The 15,713-nt window shown below is 45.2% G+C and overlaps 1 protein-coding gene across 1 annotated transcript; it reads left to right on the top strand.

The window, feature by feature from the left end:
* The first annotated feature begins 12,985 nt into the window (after window positions 1-12,985).
* Window positions 12,986-15,446, top strand: LOC144484662 (galanin receptor 2a-like). Its single transcript, XM_078203129.1, has 2 exons — window positions 12,986-13,055; window positions 14,518-15,446. Exons 1-2 carry the CDS (start codon window positions 12,986-12,988, stop codon window positions 15,444-15,446), a joined length of 999 nt encoding a protein of 332 aa, XP_078059255.1.
* The last annotated feature ends 267 nt before the right edge of the window (window positions 15,447-15,713 follow it).

Genomic DNA, 15,713 nt, shown 5'->3' with positions numbered 1-15,713 from the left:
TCTCAGTCACTTGAGCAGTCAGCAGATGCAGGGTAGTCACAGACTGCTGCAGGTTCAGCTGTCGCTGTTTCCTCTCCATCACCTGCGACTGCAGCTGAGAACTCCGCACTTCCATCAGCTTTGAGTCTGCGGTGACTCCGGTCACAGCTTCCGGTTGCTGCGTTCACTCTAACACCATTGTGCTTTTCGAGACATTGCTGCCGCTGGTCGATTTCTGTCATTGGTTAGATCAGAAGTTCAGTGCTTCAGTCTATTCATCAGTGTAGCAAGTAAGCTTATATTAACACTGCAGTGAAGTTACTGTGGAAATCCCCTCGTCGCCATATTCCGGCGCCTGTTCGGGTACACTGAGGGAGAGTTTAGCATGGCTGATTAGCGACTGATTCAGGAAGTGGTGCGTGGTACTGTCGGATAATACAGCCTTTTTAACGAGGTGAGTCTGTGTTGAAATTATGATGGAGCATTCCAAGTATTCATAACTACAGCAGACTTTGACACATCAAATGTTTGGTTCTAGGAATTGCTGGGGCATTCTCAGTTAACGGCCCTGGAAGATGATATAACAGTAATATTTGGCTGCATGATCTCTACATCTAAGAGCTTTCATTACCGCTGCTCTGAAGTAGATTTGGAGGTTAACTACATGCATTGCGCCATAAAGATATGTCTCATGATTTTGCAATCTGTTCCTCTTGTGACCTAGACAAGATGTGTAGATGCCGGCGTTGGACTGGGGTAAACACAGTAAGAAGTTTAACAACACCAGGTTAAAGTCCAACAGGTTTATTTGGTAGCAAAAGCCACAGGCTTTCGGAGCGCTGCTCCTTCATCAGGTGAGTGGGAGTTCTGATCACTAACAGGGCACAAAGAGACAAACTCAATTTACATGAATAATGATTGGAATGGGAGTCTTTACAGCTAATCAAGTCTTAAAGGGACAGACAATGTGAGCGGAGGAAGCATTAAGCACAGGTTAAAGAGATGTGTATTGTCTCCAGACAGGACATTTAGTGAGATTTTGCACATCCAGGCAAGTTGTGGGGGGGGGGGGGGGGTTACAGATAGTGCGACATGAACCCAATATCCCGATTTAGGCCGTCCTCATGTGTGCGGAACCTGGCGATCAGTCTCTGCTCAGCGACTCTGTGCTGTCGTGTGTCGTGAAGGCCGCCTTGGAGAACGCTTACCGGGAGACCAGAGGTTGAATGCCCGTGACTGCTGAAATGCTCCCCAACAGGAAGAGAACACTCTTGCCTGGTGATTATCGAGTGGTGTTGATTCATCCGTTGTCATAGTGTCTGCATGGTTTACCCAATGTACCACGCCTCGGGACATCCTTTCCTGCAGCATAACAGGTGGACAGCGTTGGCCGAGTTGCAAGAGTAGGTACCGCGTACCTGGTGGATGGTGTTCTCGCGTGAGATGATGGCATCCATGTCGATGATCCGGCACGTCTTGCAGAGGTTGCTGTGGCAGGGTTGTGTGGTGCCGTGGTCACTGATCTCCTGAAGGCTGGGTAGTTTGCTGCGGACAATGGTCTGTTTGAGGTTGTGTGGTTGTTTGAAGGCAAGAAGTGGGGGTGTGGGGATGGCCTTGGTGAGATGTTCATCGTCATCAATGACATGTTGAAGGCTCCGGAGGAGATGTTGTAGCTTCTCGGCTCCGGGGAAGTACTGGACGACGAAGGGTACTCTGTCCACCATGTCCCGTGTTTGTCTTCTGAGGAGGTCGGTACAGTTTTTCGCTGTGGCGCGCCGGAACTGTCGATTGATGAGTCGAGCGCCATATCCTGTTCTTATGAGGGTATCTTTCAGCGTCTGGAGGTGTCTGTTTTGCGATCCTCCTCATCCGAGCAGATCCTGTGTTTACGGAGGGCTTTTCCGAAGGGGATGGCTTCTTTAACGTGTTTAGGGTGGAAGCTGGAGAAGTGGAGCATCATGAGGTTATCCGTGGGCTTGCAGTACAGTGAGTTGCTGAGGTGGCCGTCCTTAATGGAGATGCGTGTGTTCAAGAATGCAACCGATTCCGGAGAGTAGTCCATGGTGAGTCTGATGGTGGGATGGAACTTGTTGATGTCATCATATAGTTGTTTCAGTGATTGTTCACCATGAGTCCAAAGGAAGAAAATGTCATCGATGTATCTAGTGTATAGCATCGGTTGAAGGTCCTGTGCGGTGAAAAAGTCTTGTTCGAACCTGTGCAAAATCTCACGAGCTGTCCTGTCTGGAGACAATACACATCTCTTTAACCTGTGCTTAATGCTCCCTCCACTCACATTGTCTGTACCTTTAACTGCATTGCCACTTTCAATGACCATTCTGTTACCATGGGGATCAGCCTCTGATCTTCGGGTAATCGTTTTCCAAGGCAGCCTTCACGACACACGGCAACGCCGAATCGCCCAGCAGAAACTGATAGCCAAGTTCCGCACACATGCGGACGGCCTCAAGCGGGATCGTGGGTTTATGTCACACTTTCTGTAACCCCCCACGACTTGCCTAGTTTTGCAAAATCTCAATAACTGTCCTGGCTGGAGACAATACACACCTGTTTAACCTGTGCTTAACCCTCTCTCCACTCACAATGTCTGCACCTTTAAGACTTGATTACCTGTAAAGACTCGCATTCCAAACATTATCTTGTAAATTGGGTCTGTATCCCTGTATGCCCTGTTTGTGAACACAACTCCTCGCTCACCTGAGGAAGGAGAGACACTGCAAAAGCTTGTGCTAACAAATAAACCTGTTGGACTTTAACGCGTTGTTGTGAGACTTCTTCGGGTGCTTACCCCAGTCCAACGCTGGCATCTCCACATTATGGCCGCCAGAGGGAGACGATGTTAAGTTCGGTACATGTATTGTGGTGTTCTTGTATGGGTCTCGCTATATCTGTAGCAGTGTGGACTCCAAGGAACAGAAATATACCGCACTGTCAGCCATGAATGTGTTGCCGATCGTCAGCTCGGTGATCTTGGCAGTTTTATTTAGTGTAGCTGAAAAGCGGTCGCTAATGTCGGCGTGTCTATACATTTTCACACCCAGAATGTGAAGCATATACTGTGGAGACTGCCCGGGACTCTGGCTGTACCAGTACACATAAGGGTTGGAATCACTTGTCTTAAATTTGCAGGTTATTGTGACATTACTTTCCTCTTGAACTGTTTTTTCGCCAACCGGCTGCTCCACTGTGTCTTGGTGACTCCAGTCTAATGTAAAATTATAGTAAAGGTAAAAACAATCAGCTGCAGCCTAATATTTATAAACCAAATTGTCATTTAACCATCACTCATATTTTACCAGCAATGATATCCGGCATTACAGGGAAGGAAATATATAGAACTTGGGGAATAGGAGCAGGGTTTGCCATTCGGCACTTAGAGCCTGTTCGGCCATTCATTATGATTACGGCTGATTATCCAATTCCATAACCTGTTCTCACCTTCCCCCCATATCCTTTGACACCCTTTGCCCCAGGAGTTACTTACTAAGAACTGAAATAATGATGAGAATCGAAGCAGGACGGTTCCCCATGATCCTTCCTGGGTCTGTAACTCTGCCGTGATGGAAATCCTCTGTGAGAGACAACCATACAGATCTCCGCTCACTGTACTGCTGATCCAACCAATGAGTGGAATGGAGCAGCGGCAGCAATCTGTCCAATCACACAATCAGGTCAGAGTGAGAGCAGCAAACGGAAGCAATGGGCGGGGATACGGCAGACTCAATATTGAGTGACGTTTGCGGTGACTCTCAGCTGCACTCGGAGTGAATGGAGCGGAAATAGCGACGGTTGAATCCACAAAAGTCTCTGACCATTCTGCACCTGCTCACTATTCAGGTTTCTACCGACAAATCGAGCGGTTGGGGCATGAAGCAACGAGAATCATAGAATCCTGGAGCACCGGCTGAGGCCATTCGGCCTACCAATGCTTCCTTGGAAAAGTTCTCCGAAACATCTTCCATCTCCAGATAATCCAGATAATCCACAGAGACAGGATTTATTTCTAACATTTATTTTCCTTGTTTTGGAATGTCAATTATCAAACAGGAGTGACCACCCACTCCCCCCTCCCCACCTCCCTCCTTCCTCCCCCCCCTCCCCCCCTCCCCCCCCCACACACACACACCCATTCTAAATCTGATTGAACAGACTGCGCCAATCCAAGCATGCCAATTAGAAAGTCACTTGTGAACATCGCCAAAGCCAATAGGGATGAGCTCCTGAAAGATGTCACAATGGGGCTGTCAGTGATCGGAAACAACACAATCACCGATGTCCTTTTAAGAAGATTCGTTTCATTGTAATAACAAGGTAGAAATTGAAATGGCATGATTTATTGGAAAGAAAAGAGAAATCATGTCTAACTAATGTATTAGAGTTCTTCGAGGAAGTCTCATCCAGAGTGGATAGAGGGGAATCAGTATATGTGTTCAGTTTCGACTTCCAGAAGACATTCGACAAGGTACCTCACAAAATGTTAACTCATCACATAAGAGCCCATGGTGTTCATGGTAGTATATTGGAATAGAAGGGAATTGGCTGATGGGCAAGAAACAGCAATTTGGGATAAAGGGTTTTCAGTTTTGCGACGTGTACTGGTGGGGTTCCAGAGGAATTAGTGCTGGGAGGACAACTGCATACAATAAATGTTAGTGACTTGGAGGGAGGAAGCATATATACTGTAGCAAAAGTTGCAGACACAAACATAGGTGGAAAGGCAAGTTACAACAGGGAAATAAATAGTTGAGAGAGATATTGATAAGTTTTTTAATTCGGCGGTAAATTCGGAAAGGGAGTTTAATGTGGGGAAAAATGAAAATGTTCATTTTGGAAGGGGGAACAAAAGAACAGAGTATTATGCAAATAGGGAAGCTGTGTAAAGGTGCCGCACAAAGGGACTTAGGGGTACTTGTACATGAAATACAGAAAATGAGCAGACATATGCAGCAGGTAATCTGGAAGGCTAATGAGATGTTGGATTGTAAGAATAGGGAAGTCTTGCTGCAACTGTACAAGGTACTGGTGAGACCACATCTGGAGTTCCGTAAGCAGCTTTCGTCTCTTTATTTGAGGGCATATATTATTTCATTGGAGGTAGTTCAGAGAAGGTTCACAAGGCTGATCCCCGGTACGGAGGGATTGTCTTATGAGGAAATATTAAACAGGTTGTGTCTCTACTCACTGGAATTTAGAAAAATGGGATGTGATGTTAGTGAAACATATGGGATTATTGAGGGGCTTGAGAGCGTAAATGCTGAGAGGATGTTTCCCCTCGTGGGAGAGTGTAGGGAGAGAGGGCATACTCTCAGAATAAACAAGCGCTAATTTAAGACTGAGATTATGTGTTCTGTTAGGGTCAACACCACTGGCATCTTCCACAGTAAGAAGTCTCACAACACCGGTTTAAAAACCAGCAGATATATTTGGAATCAAGAGCTTTCGGAACGCTGTTCCTTCATCAGATATGTCACCCGTTTGACTGACCTAGTGCTGTGAGACTTCTAACTTTGCCTCCCCCTTTATAACGCCGGCATCTCCACATCATGGATCCTCCATAGTGCATAGAAACATCGATATAGAAACATAGTAACTAGACTCAGGAGCTTGCACCGACAACAATCCTCTGTCACAGCTCAGTGGCACAGTGGTTAGCACTGCTGCCTCACAGTGTCAGGGACCCAGGTTCGATTCCCAGCTTGGGTCACTGTCTGTGTGGAGTTTGCACGTTCTCCCCGTATCTGCATGGGTTTCCTCCGGGTGCTCCAGTTTCTTCCCACAGTCTGAAAGACGTGCTGGTTCGATGCATTGACCATGCTAAATTTTCCCTGTGTACCCGAACAGGCAGTGGAGTGTAGCGACCAGGGGATTTTCACAGTACCTTCATTGTAGGGTAATGTCAGCCTTACTTGTGACTAATAAATAAACTTTAGAACAAAGAACAGTACAGCACTGGAAACAGGCCCTTCGGCCCTCCAAGCCTGTGCCGCTCATTGGTCCAACGGGACCATTCGTTTGTATCCCTCCATTCCCAGACTGCTCATGTGACTAACCAGATAAGTCTTAAACGATGCCAGCATGTCTACTTGACAGCGCAATCCAGGCCCCCACCATTCTCTGTGTAAAAAACATCCCTCTGATATCTGAGTTATACCTCGCCCCTCTCACCTTGAGCCCGTGAACCCTCATGATCGTTACCTCCGACCTGGGAAAAAGCTTCCCACTGTTCACCCTATCTATACCCTTCATAATTTTGTACACCTCTATTAGGTCTCCCCTCATTCTCCGTCTTTCCAGGGAGAACAAGCCCAGTTTACCCAATCTCTCATCAGAGTTAAGACCCTCCATACCAGGCAACACCCTGATAAACCTTCTCTGCACTCTCTCTAAAGCCCCCACGTCCTTCTGGTAGTGGGGCGACCAGAACTGGATGCAGTGCTCCAAATGTGGCCTAACCAGTGTTCTATACAGCTGCAACATCAGACTCCAGCTTTTATACTCTATACCCCGACCTATAAAGGCAAGCATACCATATACCTTCTTCACCACCTTCTCCACCTGTGCTGCCACCTTCAAGGATTTGTGGACTTGCACACCTAGGTCCCTCTGTGTTTTTATACCCTTGATGGCTCTGCCATTTATTGTATAATTCCCCCCTACATTAGTTCTTCCAAAATGGATCACTTCGCATTTATCTGGATTAAATTCCATCTGCCAATTCCATATGGCGGATATAGAACAATGTAGCTAAATGTGAAGTTATAAAGGTCAGGATGAAAAAGTAAAGGAAAAGTATCATTTAAACGATGATATATTGGGAGGAGTGGATGTACAAAGGGATCTTCAACACCAATCAGTGAAGGTAGAAAAGCTGGTGCAGCAAGCAATTGGAAAGGCAAATGAGGTGTTGGCCTTCATTGCAAAAGGATTTAAATTCAGAAGTAGGGATGTCTTACTACAGGACCTTGTTGAGTTCACACCTGGATTATTGAATGCAGTTTTGGTCTCATTGGGTAAGCACGGACATACTTGCCATCGAGGGAGTACAGTGAACCTTCACTAGGCTGATACCGGGGTTGGTGGGACTGAGCTATGAGAGATTGGTTGGACTGGGCTTGTAATCACTAGAATCTAGAAGGATGAGAGAAGATCTGATTGAACCGTATAACATTCTATGAGAGCTGGACAGTTTAGATGCGGGAAGGATGTTTTCCACGGTTGGGACGTCTAGATCCAGGGGGTGCAGTGTCAGGAAATGGGATATTTAGGACTGAGATGAGAGAAATTTTCTTCACTGCAAGGGTAATGTACCTTTGGAAATCAGCTGCCACAGAAGGCTGTGGAGGCGAAGTCATTGAATATATTCTAGAAGGAAATCGATTGTTTTTTTTAGATTTTAATGACACCATGGGTTTTTGGAAAAGGAGGAATATGGCACTGAAGTCCTGGATCAGCCATGACCACATTGAACAAAGAACAATACAGCACAGGAACAGGCCCTTCGGCCCTCCAAGCCTGCGCCACTCATGTGCCCAACTAGACCATTCGTTTGTATCCCTCTATTCCCAGTCTGTTCATGTGGCTATCTAGTCTTAAACGATCCCAGCGTGTCGGCCTCAATCACCTTGCTTGGGAGTGCATTCGAGGCCCCCACTACCCTCTGTGTAAAATACGTCCCCCTGACATCTGTGTTGAACCTTGCCCCCCTCACCTTGAACCTGTGACCCCCTTGTGTTCGTCACCTCCGACCTGGGGAAAAAATTCCCACTGTTCACTCTATCTATGCCCTTCATAATTTTATACACCTCTATTCGGTCGCCCCTCATCCTCCGTCTTTCCAGGGAGAACATCCCCAGTTTACCCAATCTCTCCTCATAGATAATACCAGGCAACATCTTGGTAAACCTTCTCTGTATTCTCTCCAAAGCCTCCACGTCCTTTTGGTAGTGTGGCGACCAGAACTGGATGCAGTATTCCAAATTTGGCCTAAGCAACGTTCTACACAGCCGGAACATCATTTGCCAACTTTTATATTCTATGCCCCGTCCAATAAAGGCAAGCATGCCATATGCCTTCTTGACTACCCTCTCCACCTGTGCTGCCATCTTAAAGGATCTGTGGACTTGTGCACCCAGGTCCCTCTGTGTGTCTATACTCCTGATGGTTCTGCCATTTATTGCATAGCTCCCCCTTACATTAGATCTACCGAAATGCATCACTTCGCATTTATCTGAATTAAATTCCATCTGCCATTTCTCCGCCCAATGTTCCAGCCTATCTATATCCTGCTGCATTATCTGATAATGTTCATCACTATCCGCAACTCCAGCAATCTTTGTGTCGTCCACAAACTTACTGATCACACCAGCTACACCTTCCTCCAAATCATTTATATATATCAGAAACAGCAGAGGTCCCAGAGCAGAGCCCTGCAGAACACCACTAGTCATGATGTGGAGATGCCGGCGTTGGACTGGGGTGAACACGGTAAGAAGTCTCACAACACCAGGTTAAAGTCCAACAGGTTTATTTGGTAACAAATACCACAAGCGTTCGGAGCACTGCTCCTTCGTCAGATGGTACCATCTGAGGGAACCTGAGGGAACAGGACCCGAAATTTTGAGATGGGTTGGAACTGGGGTCAGTCATTCCCAATCTCCATTCAACAACATCAATCCCGGAAAAGATATCACCACCCGCGCTCCGTATTTATAAAACTCAAAGTGCAAACTGTAATAATCCCGTCTCATTATAAACGAGACTATGTAACAGAGCATGTGAGGTGAAACTGAGTGTTTCAGAACAGAATAGGTCCGATTTTTAATGTGTTTATGTGAAACTTTGCAGTGAGAGTTTTTGTACCGCGGGAAGTCGAGGCCGACCACTGTGTGTTTCGTATTTGTAATGAGCTTCACAGTAATAGGTGGCGGTGTCTTCAACTCTCAAGTCCCGAATTTCCAGTGAAAATATCTCTTCTGCTTTACTCACCGACACAACAAATCTCCCTCCGCTGGTGATCTTCTCCCGCTCTGTTCCAGTCTGGGTTTGTCTGAAGAAATCACCATTTTCCAAATAGTAATAACCGCCATAGAAAACACAGGTGACGGTGAGAGACTGATATTCCTTCCTGGTCACCGCTGCTGGGCTCTGTGTCACTGACTGACTGAATGACCCTGGAAATTAAACACAGAGTTTAATGGACCATCAGAGCCGAACCACACAACGGGACTAAAACCCCAGACAGTGTCTGTAATTGGGGTGGACTGGGGCAGTTTTATATTCAATCCACACAATGTGGGTAAGTTTGGTCGGTACTCACGGGGTACACAGACACACAGGGTGAAAACAAAGAAGATTTCCATCGCTCTGCTGCCTGGAGCTGATGGCTCACATGACGGGGAGATGGAGACTGCAGAGCTGGACTACACTGGGAAGCTGGATCTCAGAATTGCACTGAAATTCTTCGGACCCGACCGGCGGTAAATTAGATCATGCCCAACGTTAAAAAAAACAGACTGAAAGATTTAAAGGCGACAGAAAGCTGTGAACATTCAATCAAAGCTCGTCAGCTATTGCGGCCCCGGAGTTCCCAACCCCAGAATGGACTCCCGCGACACAGCTGGGTGTTGCGATGCACAGTTTGGGTATGTCCCTCTTTATGTGACCTAACGCTGATTGGCAGAGAGCAGTGACCATGAGCTCTGACGAACGGTAATACAGACAGGAAGCGTTGACTCTATTCTCTCTCCACAGATGATGTGAGGCCTGCTGAGATGTTCCAGCATTTTCTGTTATTGCTCCAGGAGGTCATTGATGAGCCGCCCGGATCTATGGTTTCTGATGGTGTGCTGTGTGAATAACGCTCAAGTAGAAAGAGGGAGCTGTCAATTATCTGTCTCTGCATTGGATGTGTGACATGGATTTGAAATCCCCTCTCACCTCAGTCTGTTGAGGAGGGAATGGGAGACGACATTGTTCTGTTCAGTGGAGCAGCCACAACCCTCTCTCCTCAACGAAGGAATGGGGAGTTCAGTGCGGGTGATTTCTTTGGTTTTCTAATTTCCGCTCTTATTTCAGAAGTTCATGGAATTCTGTAGCAACACCCTGGTCAGGATGGCTGGCCGTCGGTGAAATGTCTCATCTGAAGAGGCGACTCAGATCGACAGCTTTCTTCAGTGCAGTAACCGAGGATCGGGTTGCAATATGATAACTCCCACTGACAATATCCAAGCAGACATACACGATACACAAAGAGCGATCGTTTTTGATTTAAGCAAGCCATTCCTCCGTCATCACCTTCTGTTCTTTGCATTTAAAGCTATGTTTTCATTCAGTAATGCTTAGTTTCCAGTTCTGTCATTTTCAGAATTACCGGGCACAGTGACAGACAATGGACAGTCTCTCGGAAGGACAATGAATATGGTGGGAGCTCTGTGAAAGGGGATCGATTTAAAATCACTCATAAACTTTTGAAAACTGTTCGTTGTTTGTTGACATTCACTCAAAAACTCTCTCTGATCGATACACTCTGTGGCTGCGGTTCGAGGCTCCAGGTAACGACAAAGGGAATGGGAAAGTTCTGTTCAATATTTTAGGCTGCCAAACAAACTGCAATAAAGGCCAAAAGTGGACTTCGCAATCCCAGTACTTCGCACAAACTATGGCTAATTTTGCTGCATAAAAAATATGACCAACAGTATGTCAGACAAGATTGGCCGACCCTACTTCTTTTAGACCACCCAGCACAGCAGGAAATCCGCAATGTCCTACTGTCCACCCAAATATATAACTCTCATTATCTTGTCCGTTCCTTACAATAGATTTATTTTCCTTACATAATCCTAGTGTGAACCTGATCCATTCAAAGTTGGTCATTGTTTCAACACGAGGTAAAATAACTGATAGTCTCACATTTTTAATAATTCCTTTTGCTGTCGAACAATTTACAGCTCAGCACAGAACTTACCAGAAAACCTAACTCTTTTTTGCCACCCTTTTCTCAGAAACCAAATCGTATGCTGAATCTTACAACGGAGTTTGAAACTCTGTTGGTGTTTCACCAACGCCTTGATTATTAATGTGCACGCCACTCCTTGATTATGACACTAAGCTTTGTCTCTTAGTGTTTGACCAAACTCTGATTGTTATTTCATTCGTCCTTCTCTCAGTGATCATCACATTAATTTTTGCATGTCTTAGTGTTCCGGTCCTTGAGTATTATTCTACTGGTCGCTGGCCTGTTGATTATTACACGAGACTCAGTCTCCCTTACTGTTTCAGAAGGCCCTATTTATCATTATTCAAGTTCTTGGTTCGTTAAATAATACATTGAAGAACGCGTTGTAATTTATACACAAGTTTCAATCTATACCTGGATGACAATTGACGGTTTCCCAACTGTTAACGAACTTGCTCCTCTCTCTGTTTAGCCTTGTTGGCCCTTTCTGTGTTGCCATTACACGATCTATTTCAATTGTACCAGACGCTGTCACAGAGTACTCTTGATCATGTCATCGTTCATTATTCAGACTTGACTTTGCCACTATTTATATTACATTGGATACTGTCTTTATTTATGTTACACTTGATCCTGTCTCATGTTGCTTAAGCGAGACACGGTCTCTGTTTATATTACGCTGTCTAGGTCCTGTCTCATTTTTTACTTCACTAGATGACATTCAATTTCACATTTGATTGACCTTGCCTCTGTTGCTACTACACTGTTCCAAGCCATGTCCAGGATTTTAGTTTTAGTTAACTTGTCATTCTTTGAGTTGCACCAGGCCCTAGTCCAGTTTCACTGTACCAGTCCATGACCATGTTCCTATTAAAATAGACGCTAAATAATACTTTCGACCCATGTCTGAATTTATTTGAACTCAGCCTCATTAATTGTTATTGTACGAGAATATATGTCTTTTTAATTATATTTCCCCTGCTGCTGTTGATGGTTGCCACTGAACATGTTATATTTCCATGCAATGCCGCAGTTCCTATTTCACCTGACGATGTCTCTGCTTATCTTGTACCAGATCATTTGTCAACTGATCTGTTACTGCATCAGAAACTCTGAACCCGAGTGTCTGGAGGTTCTTCCTGCACTTGGAGTTTAGCAGAACACATACAGTTTCTATATGACTCAGTATTGCGCGTGATAATCTCCAGCTTAAATATTCTTCCAGGTTCGCTATTTTTGTTGAAATAATTCAGATCTAAATTATTTAAATATGCAGATGAAATTGAAGCGTTAATCACTGAAAGGCTTACCAATAAACTAAACACATGAAATAGTCTGACACTCAAAAGCAAGATTGGGAGGCTGGCAGAGATAGAAATATCTATTGTCAGCATTTCCTTCTGAAAGACAAAAAAGCAGGTTTTCTGGACATAGCTAAGCTGAGTGGCTCGATCGTTGAATCCCTACAGTGCAGTAGGAGGACATTCGGCCGATCGAGTCCGCACCGACATAATCAAACTTACCCCGTAACCCCACGTATTTATCCTGCCAATCCCCCAAAGCTAACCTTGGGATACTAAGGGATAATTTAACATGGGCAATCGAACTAACCTGCACACCTCTGGATTATGGGAGGAAACCAGAGCACCCAGAGGAAATCCGCAAAGACACGGGGAGAATGTGCAAACTCCACATAGACAGTGACCCAAGGCTGGAATCGAGCCCGAATCCCGGGAACTGTGAGCAGTCGTGCCATTGTATAGTAGTGCAACTGTGCCACCATGCCGCCCATCGTAATTCTCAGCCAACAATTCACCCACCAATATAATGTGATCATCAAACTTGTGAATATTACAAAATGAAAGTCATGAAACTGTGAGTTAATCTGTTTGTTTAGCGAAGGGAACTCAGATGTATGTTGCAACATTATTATTCCTCTGGGGCCTTTCATTTAGAATAAATGAGGGAGGGTTTGATTGTGTCGCGGATCTAAGGAATACGGCTTGAGAATCCATTAGCTCCTGGTAGACAATGCATGCACCAGCGAATGGACCCTTCTTTGCTATGTTCTATCCAATCCTTGCTGTTATTGGTGTCCATGGTAAGTAATGAATCCCAATAGCGTTATTTTTCTTTTGAGAATTTGCAGGATTGTTTTCTTTTCAGAATCAGCATTAGCTTCCCAATATTTAGTCCTGCCTACTTGTGAGGGGCTTCAACCGAATCCCCATATCTATAGCTGCCTTGTGTGGTATTATATCTTGGTGTGGTGAATTTTGGTGCATTAATTCAACTTGTTTTACGGGGCATTATAAGATAGTATTTTATTCATTATGCTGCACATTCATATAAATACCGTTTATTAGATCGCTGACACATGGATTGTAACACAATTAATGTTGTATGAGCATTGATTTGTCATATTGTTGAAATTTGGGTTTTCTTTTTTTTAAAATGCAATCTACTGCTTCTAGTGTTATGCGGATTATTAGTATATCATAATGTTGTAACTTATATGTTCGTGCACTGATCTTATTGCAATATTGCAAAATGAGTTACCACAGAACAATCAGATTAATGAATTGTGATATAAAATACATTCAGTGATACACGAATTAACAGTCTGATCGCTGGAAGTATGTAATAATTGTCGTGTAGTGAGTTCCCCCCACTGAGCAGTCCTCATTGTCAACATAGTATTTCAATTAACGGTACATAATACATGGTTAATACATAACCACCATTGATGTAGGGACTAAATCAGGGCAAACACATGATGCTAGAAATGGAGGTATGCTGCGATCTCAGACACGAGTCATAGAGTCATAGACGTTTACAGCATCAAAACATGCCCTTCGGCCCAACTTGTCCATGCCGCTCTTTGTTTTAAAAGCCCTAAGCTAATCCCAATTGCCCACATTTGGTCCATATCCCTCTATACCCATCTTACCCAGGATATCACAGCATCGGGATGGCGAGGCAGTGGAGGTGTTAGAAAATTGAAACAATGAGACGATTGAAAGGGAGACGGTGCCAGAAGGAGAATCAATGGAAATCACGTGAATGGGATTGATGGATTGTTGGATCTCACTGTGATTCAAACCATTGGCAGCAAATGTTCTAACATAGAAACTTAGAAAATAGAAGCAGCAGCAGACCATTCGGCCCTGTGAGCCTGCCCCGCCATTCATTATTGTCATGGCTGATCATCAAATTCAATATCCTAATCCCGTCTACCCCCATACCCCTTGATCCCGTTAGCCCCAAGAGCAATATCTGATTTCTTCTTGATCTGCATGAGTTTAAATTCGATAGCGAGCTCTGGGGACTGACTCAGTGACCAGAAAGCACAGTTTGGAGTGGGACCCGTAGCAGTGTCTCATGTGTTAGTAATTTTTAATCCCGTGTTTGATATTGAACAATTATGAAAGGTTTTGGAAAATTTAGGAGCCTGGAGGTAACAAAGAAACGGATCAGAAAGAATACAGTAATATATTACATGAGTAAATTGCTAATGTTTGGGTAGCCGCTCAGTGATATCACTGTTTCATGATCTCTCACAGCGAATTTTGTGGCGATCATAACCTTATGCCGTGGACGGTGTGGACTCTCCCGGTGTATCACCTACTATCTGGTGGCAATAGCGGTGACCGATTTCCTTGTCATCATCACCGGCATCATCCTGAATCGGACTGGGCGCATCTATTTTGGTGAAAGTGTGCTTTTCACCCACCCTGCATGTGCTCTCACCATGATTCTGGCTTTTGTCACACTGGATGGATCAGTCTGGCTGACAGTGGGCTTTACCATCGACCGTTTTGTGGCCATCAGCTGTCAGAGCCTGAAGACAAGATACTGCACGGAGAAAACAACATTGCTAGTTATAGGAATAGTCTGTGCCCTGAGCTGCATCAATAATATTCCTTTCTACTTCACCTTCCAGCCCTTGTTCATCCGGGACGGGGTGGCCTGGTTCTGTGATATCAAAGCCAGCTTCAGTACCTCGCCCTTCTGGCAGGCCTTTGACTGGTTGGATCACATCCTAACCCCTTTCCTCCCATTCATACTCATTCTGCTGCTCAACGCCCTCACAATAAAACACATCTTAGCGGCCAGCAGAGCCCGCAGGAGGCTCCGGGGCTCCGACAGTCAGGACGACCCGGAGATGGCCAACCGTAAGCGATCCATTGTCCTGCTCTTTGCCATCTCGCTCAGCTTCCTCCTCTTGTGGGCTCCTTATGTCGGACATTTTCTCTGCGTGCAGATTACAGGTGAGGGCTACTTCAACAGCCTCGATTTCAATGACTCACAGTATATCATTCAGGAGACGACCAACATGCTCCAGCTGCTCAGTTCCTGCAACAACGTCTTCATCTATGCAGTGGCCCAGACCAAGTTTCGAGCGGAGATGATGAAGGTGCTGATGTGGCCAGTCACCATGGTCACTGGTTGCTTTAAGCAGCAACATAAACAGAAAAACGACCTCGCTTGATTTCATTTGCACAGGGGAGGCTCGCTTCCGCCCTTTCCTTTCTCCGGCTCTCTCTTGCTTGTCTCCCACCCGCCTGCCTTTCCCTTTTTCTCGATCTATCTTTCTTCCTCTCTCGCCCTGTCTTCCTCTCGAATCAGAAACTCCTGATTTCCATTTGCCAGGCTAGGTAAATTTAAAACCAGTCATCGAGCGTCGACAGTTTCCTGTTGCAATACTGAGCTATCAGAGGGACAGTCTTTCTGGCTGAGATTCTGAAGAACTCCATGT

This window comes from Mustelus asterias, unplaced genomic scaffold (assembly GCF_964213995.1).
Source record: "Mustelus asterias unplaced genomic scaffold, sMusAst1.hap1.1 HAP1_SCAFFOLD_122, whole genome shotgun sequence".
NCBI classification, from domain to species: Eukaryota; Metazoa; Chordata; class Chondrichthyes; order Carcharhiniformes; family Triakidae; genus Mustelus; species Mustelus asterias.
The sequence above is the reverse complement of the archived record's forward strand: the minus strand, read 5'-3'. Positions and strand labels throughout refer to the sequence as shown.